This window comes from Macadamia integrifolia, unplaced genomic scaffold (genome assembly GCF_013358625.1).
Source record: "Macadamia integrifolia cultivar HAES 741 unplaced genomic scaffold, SCU_Mint_v3 scaffold2215, whole genome shotgun sequence".
Taxonomy (NCBI): Eukaryota; Viridiplantae; Streptophyta; class Magnoliopsida; order Proteales; family Proteaceae; genus Macadamia; species Macadamia integrifolia.
Genome location: NW_024868573.1, coordinates 58,256 through 67,447, shown reverse-complemented (window position 1 = coordinate 67,447; position 9,192 = coordinate 58,256). Strand labels below are relative to the sequence as shown.

Genomic DNA, 9,192 nt, shown 5'->3' with positions numbered 1-9,192 from the left:
AAAAAAAAAAAAAAATTCTGTTGGATGTTGTTTACTGTTTACAGTTTCTGGTTTTCATAATGTTTCTTTTATCCCATTTCCTCTCTTGTAATTATGCATAATTTGGGTGATGCAGTTTCCCATAATGAATTTGTTCTTTGAGGTATTTCGTTGGTAGGAGTCAAATGATTGTGACCATTAAGTCTTGGGATGTGGGACTTGGCTAATATGGCTCAGCCAGATAGAATAGATCATACGTGGCCATATACACATTAAACACATACAAGTTTTAAGTAAGGAAGCAGGTTGACAATCTAGTTGCACTCGTTGATATCCAGAAGTGAAGCATTTGGCAACAAAACCATGCAATTAAACACATAAAAGTTTTAAGTAAACTTCTCATGTTCTTGCATCACCCAACTTTCAAAAATACTTTTAATGTTGTGTGCAAGTCTACTATATCTTTACATGTCAACTAAATGAATCTGAATCAGGTTCGCCATGATATATGATTTTGTTATCTGATTATATAAGTAGCAAATTTCTGTTGACATTATATTGTGTTGGCACCTTTTTTTTTGGGGGGGGGGGTGGCAGAGCGAGTGTTCTTGTTGTACTTGTAGTACCATGCCTGGAAACTTTTAGAATCAGTTTGATTGCACCCTATGGTTATGGTCATTATTTCTGTCCACACAAGAGTTGAATAAATGGCATCCTATAATTATGAAAGACTTCCAAGAAAACGATTGCAAATATTAAAAACTTTGCAAGTCCAAGTACTCCAAGGGATGAAAAGAAAATAATCAATTTTAATAACTTTTTATGGACAAGTTGGATGATATTCCTATATCTGCTTCGTCCTCGAGATTCAAGGAATGCCAAGTTGTTTTTATGCGTTGATTATCCTTTATCTGATCCTGATCTTTGTTTTCTATGGTTTCTTATTTGTAATATATGATAAGACCAAGTTTCCCTTCAGCCGGAGTGAATGGATTGGATGCCCATTCACCGTGGTGGGTTCAAAGGCGCATTGGGGGGGGGGTATAGGGAGGGTATTTTGGGGAACATACTAAAACATTGTAGGTGTTTGTGAGACTAGGATGGAGTGACGAACGTTCCGTGGAGGAGAACTTTTTCCTATATGATATTATTATCCTAATATTCAGATTATTTATCTTCAATAGATGTACTTGTGTCAAATTATATATCTAGTCCTGTTGAAGACATTTTATACCATTCAATCGAAGACATCATTGAGAATGATTAATATTCTCATAGCAAACATTTCACACCCTTAATATCCCAAAGTTTAAACACTGTCTTCCAGAAGTTGTCATATGGAGGGATTTCCTTAGAGTTGGTTGGGTTCCTGGTTTGTATTATCAAGAAATGTTGAAACCATCCTTTCGTTCCACTAGATAGATAAAGTGCAATTAATGAGATGGACTTGTCTCTGATAGTTTTGTAATTCTTTTAGCTTTTGATTTTTTGAGATAAACTTTGATGGGGACAGTGGCCATTCTGGTGTCGATTGTCTGAACAGAAAAACCAAATTGTGAGACAAGGTTTTGGAGGGTGAACTCCTTAATGGATCCACCCAATAAAGATTATATTTTTGTGTAAACTGTACTGTAAGCAAGTACAAAAATACACTTACAGTGGAGGGTATAAAATACATAAACGAAGTATATACACAAAAATTCAACACAAAATACCAAATTACCCCTCATCTTTACGTTTGGAGCCCACCCTTTGGTTTTCAAGGGCTCTTTCATGATTCCAATTGTCAAATGAATTTCTTTACAGCCTAACAAAGCAGTAGGTAATAGTATGTAATTATGTTTCATGGGTATGATGGAGATGTCAGAATCAGATAAAGACATGGTATGTCAGACTCGGCAACGCTCGAAAAACAGGGGTCAGAGACTTGGGTGGTCTACAACATATTTATATTTAGGGAAAAATTCATTTAAATATTTCAAAGTATATACTGAAGTAAAAAAATTCAAGTGTTAAAAGAGTAACTTTCACATTTATGTAAGTTTATTACTTTTTTTGTCTTTACATATAATGTTTGCTTAGGGGGCGGTTGAAATTATAGTTTTATATCATTTGAACATCCTGCAATTAATATGAGAGAGAGTAGCTATTAATATGTATCGGTGTATGTATGATGAAGCTGTCTGCACTGCTGATCCAGAAACGGAAAAGAAAGTTGTGTATTCAACTTGAAGATTTAATATGTAATTTATTACGTTTCTTTCACATCTTTCCGTTTCTGTTTTCCTCGTTTAGAATTCAATTGGACTTGCTAGATATTAAACTGGTTAAACAGTTACTCAAAATATCTGCTAGTTCTGGTAGCTTATTGTCTTTCTAACCAATGCTGCGGTAACTTCAACACAAATCATGTGTCGATTTGTTGAGGGCTTTTCTAATTTAGAATCCTTTTACAAGCTTAATTCCTTACTGGAAGCGAAGGAGATTGAATACTGTGGATGGAATGGCCAAAGAATATTTAGTAGTTGTAGGTGTGGGATTAATATAGTTAGTTTTTGTTATCTGGGTGCAGTTGCTGGCGTTCGTTTGATTGAATGGTATGAGTTTAAGTGGCATAATTGACTGCCAAATGATTGTGCTTGACTATATGCCTAATGATATTTGATACCTATTTCATGATATATATATTATTTATTTATTTATATTATTTCTCTTCATTTTGAAATGGGCAGCGGTTTTGTTCGCTCCGTCTGGGGAGCCTTGTAGGATCTCAGTTTCAGTGAAGGAGCTTGTTCTATCCCCTCATTTTTTATCTGTTTCCTAATCCTTTACTATTTACTTGTTACTGAGAGTTGCTGTTTGTGTGTATAAATGGCTCTTTCCATTGGCCTTGTTTTTTTGTAATGTGCTTGCAGACCTGGTACAAACTTTTGTGCGCCTATTTTTAGGCTAACCTATAGTCATGTGGAAAAACTAAGACCAAATGCATATTGCCACGCGGGTAGATAAGGATTGGAGAAAAGGAAAGAACTCCTGTTTTGCATTTGGGATCTTTAGAGAATTAGTAATTAGCTACATTAAAATTACTTTAGGTATAGGGAATGCAAAGGCTTTTCTTTGGCATTTTGAACGAGAATGCACCATTCGATCATATGGAAATAAAGTTTCTCTGACAGGCATAGACTGAATTACCCATCTGATTTTCTTTTCTTTGAGTTAGATTATTGTAATGTATGTTCCCATCCTACTGGGATTGCACATAGATTAGATTCGCTTACATCTGTGTCTTATTTTGTACTGCATCAGCCAACAGAATGGGCAAGACTGCCGTCCATATGGCAGAGAACTATGGCCCATAGAGAGTTTGTAACTTGACTAAACAGTAAAACCAGATCTGAATTATGAAGAAAGCGGAAGAAAAGAAAGAAGAAGAGGAGTGGGGAGATCAGATTACCCTACTTGACTCCACCAATATATATTTATAAATTACTGAAATAGGGCCAAATTACATAAATAAGCTGAAATAAATGGAGAAAAGTTCTCAAAAAATCTTCTTCCGCAAACCCTAGCAACAAAAGCGACAAAAGCAACAAGAAGGAGGCCGCAGTCTGGCTGTGACGCTGGGCTGCTCCCCCCTTCTCCTCTCTCTTCTCTTCTCTTCTCTTGTCCCTCCCTCCCTCCTCCATCGCTCTTCGTCCCCTTCTCTACATCTCCCCTTCCCCTCTCCCTTCTTCCTCCTCCACTTCCTTTCATTTCTTCAATTCAATCAGCTCCACTACCATCACAATCGCAGACACATCCTACAACTGCAGCTGCAGTACATCAATCTTCTGCCTCCACCTCCCCCTCGATCTTCATTGCCGCTCGTGTAAGGCTGGGCTGCTCGCCCCTCTCTCCCTCTCCCTTTCTCATTTTCCCCCTCTCGTCTCTCTTCTCATCTCCCTCCATCACTCCTCCACCTCTCTTCTTTTTTTCCTCTACATCTCTCCTTCCCCTCTTCCTTCTTCCTCCTCCACTCCCTTTCACTTCTTCACCCGTGGTTGCTAGTGTCGGTCTTTTGATCGGTGTTGAGGCTGCTGCAACCGCTTGGCTTGTCTTCCCTCTGGCCGCTTGCCCTTCTTGGCTAGTAGATGACTTGGTGTTGGCCCCTTCTGGGCTAGTTGCTTCCCAGTCGCCGTCCTGCCCCTAGTTAGCAATTCGGCCGAATAGTTCGCGAATTTTTCCGAATTAAATAAAAAATTCTGACCGAATCCGAATTAAAAATAAAATTCGGTAAAAAACGCGAATTTTACTAATTTGAATTTAAAACGCGAATAATTCGGGCCGAACCGAATTATTCGGTCCACTTAAACAATATTTAAAAAAACAAAAAACAAAAAAAACAAAAAAACAAAAAACAAAACGTCATATTCGCTTTTTTGACCGAATCCTTAAATTAATCAATCGAATTATTCCGAATAATTCTCCGCCCGAATAATTCCCGAATCCGAATTTGCTAACTATGGTCCTGCCAGGCCTGTTGCTGTCTGCCCTTGTGGTTGCCATTAGGCTCGTTTGGTTTGTTCGTTGGCTTGTCTGCTCCGTTGGTTCTGCCTCTCGGTTGGTTGCTCACTATGCTTACAACCCTTTTGGATGCCACTCTCGCGAGGCTTGCTGTCCCGTTGGTCGTCACCCTTCAAGGTTGCCTGTTCTTCCAGATGCCAAACTCACTTAGTCTGTCTACCTGCTCGCGCTGTGTTGGCCTCCACCCTCGTTGTCTGCCTGCCACGCTAGGCCTATTGGCCGTCGGCAACCCTCCTTTTTGTCTATTGGTTTGGAATTTTGTCCTGATCAGTAGTAGCCTCTTCGACACTAGCATGCCGGGCCGCTCTTGTTCGACAACCACTCTGCTATTGCCCTTGGAAAGGTTGGTGCCCCCCTTTTGCCTTGGAGACCCTGTCCGCTAGGCCAGCTACCCTTTTGGCCTAGGCCCTCCGCAAGGCCAGCGCTCTTCCTCTGTGGTTGCCTCTTCTCTGGTGGTGCTCCTTCGTATTGGCGACTAGGAACTATTGTGTTGAGATGTTAGGATTAGGGTTTGTGGTTCTCTTCCTTGTTCAGACTGATTTGCCCTTCCCCTCTAGTTGGGCATCCCAGCTGGGCTGTAAAAGTTCTTTGTGGCCATCTAGGCCTTGATTGGTGCTCTTTATAGGCTTTTTGTATCCCTTATAGGGTTTGTAACTTCTTCTTTAGGGCTATATTTTCCCTCCCCCTTATTTTAATGTATTCATTATTCACCTAAAAAAAAGAGCTGAAATAACTGAAACATTTGAAACTCAGAAGTACCTGTAACCCTTGTGACACTTGTAATTACACATCTTCATAGAGATCTGTCCGCTTTTAATAAATTGCTATAATACATCTAAGAAATTCATTATGATATGGTGCCCATAGTCATACTGATCAGGAATGTCAAAATATTTAATGTTTCATATAGGTTGAAGTTACTATGACCCTGATGCTAACTTGACCTGCCTTGTGAATGAAATGGTTCTGAAGTGGCGTGGGGGGGGGGGTTAGGGGGCAAGGTTTAAGATCTTGATCTCGCCCATACCCGCTAAGCCAAAAAAGAGAGATCTGGCGAGATCTTGCATTTTTTCCCTGGTCAACTTGGTGGTTGGTCTCGGTGGCCATATGGTCTTTGTAGCCTCTGAAACTTGTCATTTACCCCATTTTAGGCCTTCTAAACACAATGGAAACTTTGGTTTTTTAAAAAATCAACTTAAAATGGTATGTTGACTTCATACCCTAGGTAAGTAGTCTTTGACTCTTTGGACCCTAAGCTAGTATTCTCTATTCCATTCCACAATCCACATTCCACTTATGACACAACATCTAATACTTTTAGAAGTTAGAACACATATAATCAATTTAAAAAGTGTAAAAAATCATAAGAATTTAAAAGGCATCATTGATAATTACTTAATTGTTTAACTATTAACATTGATGACTGATGAGTCACATTCACATACATTGAATTGACATAAGTTAAGCCATATAACTGCATAGGTACAATACATATTACATAACACATGTAGATATTTGTTTACCAAAAATTCTTCTTGAGAAGAAAAGTATCTTCAAATGTGGATGAGGAAGATGAGGAAGTGATATTCTCCACTCTTTAAGCTTCAATATAGTGTAGGAATGAAGTTTGGCAAGCAAAAGCACCAAAATCCCATCATTACTGTGTTTTTTTCTTCAAAGTGTGGCGAAAGAGGCGAGTTCTGGGCTTGAACTCGACGATATGGGGTCAAAATTTGGCCTTTTAACATGTGGTTTGGTTTGGTTCGGTTCAAGCGAAACCAACTCGAACCGAGTTATTTGGCGAGATCTTGCTAAGATCTCGGTCGAGATATGATTGATTTTGTGTATCGCCTCTCATATCGTCTTAGTAAAAAAAGAAAAAAAAGAGAGATATTAGCGAGATCTCGCCAAGATCTTAAACCATTGGGTGGGGGGTGGGGGGTGGCGTACAACATAATTTCAATATGGTTAGGCCCATAATTCCAATATTGGACCATTTTTTACTCGAATAAATATTAAGCAAACGATTAGAAATTTCAAATAAATATGGAAGTCATAAAAGTATGGTGTTTTTGTTATGACTACGTCAGGGATTGACTTTTCCTCATTGCTTTATTACCTTCATATGGAGGGGAAAAAACCCATAGCGGGTGTAAAAGGAAAACAATAAAATGATCAAATAAGGAGAGAATGGGGGGCGAGTTTTACTTCTATACTGATCAACTCAGATTGGTTGTTTGAAACTGATTTGATCACTGAACCTGTTAAAGATTGAACTCTTGCTATTTTATAGAAGGATTTATTTTTTTATTTATTTTTTTCAGAATAGGATGGAATATGTAGTTTTGGAATTATTATTTGGAGGGATTTGGTAATGATTATGGAGAAATCTGAACAATTTGACTGTTACATAAATTGAAACAACTTTGTAGGTTTCAATTGTTCGACTAAATTTAGTTCTGCTTTAAGGTTTCTCTTGAGAGGAGGTGATTCTGTGGTGGATCCATCCATTGCTTGTGTGCCAGCAATTTTTCTTACAGGGTTTTTGTTCATTAATTGTAATTGCTTATGTTGGCTGCTTCTGTTATGGAGACTGTTTTGATTTCCAAAGTGTGGTCACTCCCCAGAAAAAAGAAAAAGGGCGTACCCGGTGCACGAGGCTCCTGCATGTGCTAGGTCTGGGGGCGGCCTTACCCCGAGAATGTTGAGAGGCTGAGACTGGTTTGACTGTTTGACCACCAGGTCGCAACATTCGTACCTTTACCATTGGACCAAGCTCACCCCTTGTGGTCACTTCCTAGAGTTCTTTTACTTCTTATCCTTGTATATGCTTACCCAATTCCATTGGAAACTCCTATTTGACTCCAACACAAGGATGTATATGCATTGTTGCTTTTCAGATCTGGCAAATAAAGAGTGCAAGGCAAGACAGTTTGCACTCTGTCACTATCTTCAATTAATAAGATGCATGTGCCGAAAAAGATATCTTCCAAGAATCTTGTCCACCTCTCATGTCTTTTTTTTTTTAAATTGGGGGCAAGGAATAGTTAAGCCCCTGATAAATCTGATTAGGAAACGTTGTAATCATTGCCATGGTAAGTTCTATCACACACTCCACGCCCCCCCCCAAAAAAAAAAGAAAAAAAAAAAAAGACATGATGAATCCATTCATCTGTGCACCAATGAATGCATTTCATTCTTCCTCCATGATACTTTCCTTTTTTCCTTCCAACTTTCTGATGATACCATTTTTTTATTTCTTGTATTTTTTGAAGGTTATAGCCGCAACAGTGGCTAGCGATCCAAGGAAGTACTCCGAAGCATTTCTTGGAAAAACAAATGAAGAGTATTGTGCCTGGATTCTTGACTCAGAGAAATGGGGAGGTGTGATCAGTATCAGGTTTTCTTTATTTTGATATTTTAGGATTTTTTGGATAGTTGCCATATTATATATTGTAGTGTGTTAAGTTCAAGACATTTACCTTTTTAAAACATGGGGTTACTAGTATTTTGAAGTTGTATGATTATGTGTCAAAATTTTCTCTAAAAGCAGAGAGGATAAAAAATGCTGTTACCATGAACTAAAATAATGCTCCTTGTTTTGTAACTTTGTGGTACGATTGGATGTGTTTTCAGAGATTTGATATTTTCCTTCATGGATTGTTCTTTCTCCAGTGGCTTTTGGCTGATGATAATGTTGTGACCCCTATATCACGACTGTGGATTCATGGGTTGAATTCTGGAATATAATTTGAACAACTGGTTATGAGGAAATGGAAATCTGTTGATATATGATTTGCATTTTCTTCACTGGTTCAATATTTCTATATATGTTGCATGGTTTAATTTAAGTTGAAGTGTGAAAACTATTTATGCTTGCAGATCCTGTTTTAGTGGTATCTTTTGGTTTTTGAAGATGCCTTGCTAGTGTTAATTCCTCAGAGTTCATGCTTGAAAAATAATCCTGGAAGCCTGAGTACATTTGTGCTGATTTTATCTTATGGGTTGCAATCAATAATTGATCATGTTCTTCGAGATTTTTTTTTTGGTAATTCAAAATGTTTTGAATTTTATTGAGGGGTAGAGGAAAACTCAACAACCCCACAAAAATATACAAAGAAAATTGAAGCAGATTACCATGGAAAAAGGAGCTGGGAGCTACATCATACATGTTTAGTGTTTTCTGTAAATTCTATGATGGATAATATGTTAAAATACAAACTTTGTATCTTCTTGTGAATGAAAGGCAACCATAGAGCTAAGAGAATACAATACTGGCACCAAGGACTTGAAATTTATCATTGTATATCTGCTGCATGTGGTACTGCTATCAGTATTGTGTCTTGTTGATTAGATTGCTGATATTTGAAGCATCTAGGATCATAGATTTTGGGGGGACTAAACTAAGTCATCTATATACCCCTAGAATACAGCTATTCTTGGGATGTTCCTGTACACTTGGGATTGTCCTTTGTAGAATATTAACCCACTGCAAAAAATTAGGACTTCATCAAGATGAATGGTAGAGGGTAGAGGTGTTTAGGTCGGGGTATGTCACCTTTTTTAAAGTTAACTTATGACAAGTTTTATAAGGGTATAAGTGATTTGGTCTCATAATTTTGGTTGTCTTAAACACCAGAGGTCCCTACC

The 9,192-nt window shown here is 38.1% G+C and overlaps 1 protein-coding gene across 4 annotated transcripts in view; it reads left to right on the top strand.

The window, feature by feature from the left end:
- Positions 1–9,192, top strand: part of LOC122066072 (OVARIAN TUMOR DOMAIN-containing deubiquitinating enzyme 2) — a 12,712-nt gene that overhangs the window by 1,407 nt on the left and 2,113 nt on the right. For all 4 annotated transcript variants that reach the window (XM_042629900.1, XM_042629899.1, XM_042629902.1 and 1 more), the window contains exon 4: positions 7,818–7,926. In XM_042629900.1, the coding sequence (XP_042485834.1) occupies positions 7,818–7,926 (109 nt within the window). The remainder of the gene's footprint in view (positions 1–7,817; positions 7,927–9,192) is intronic.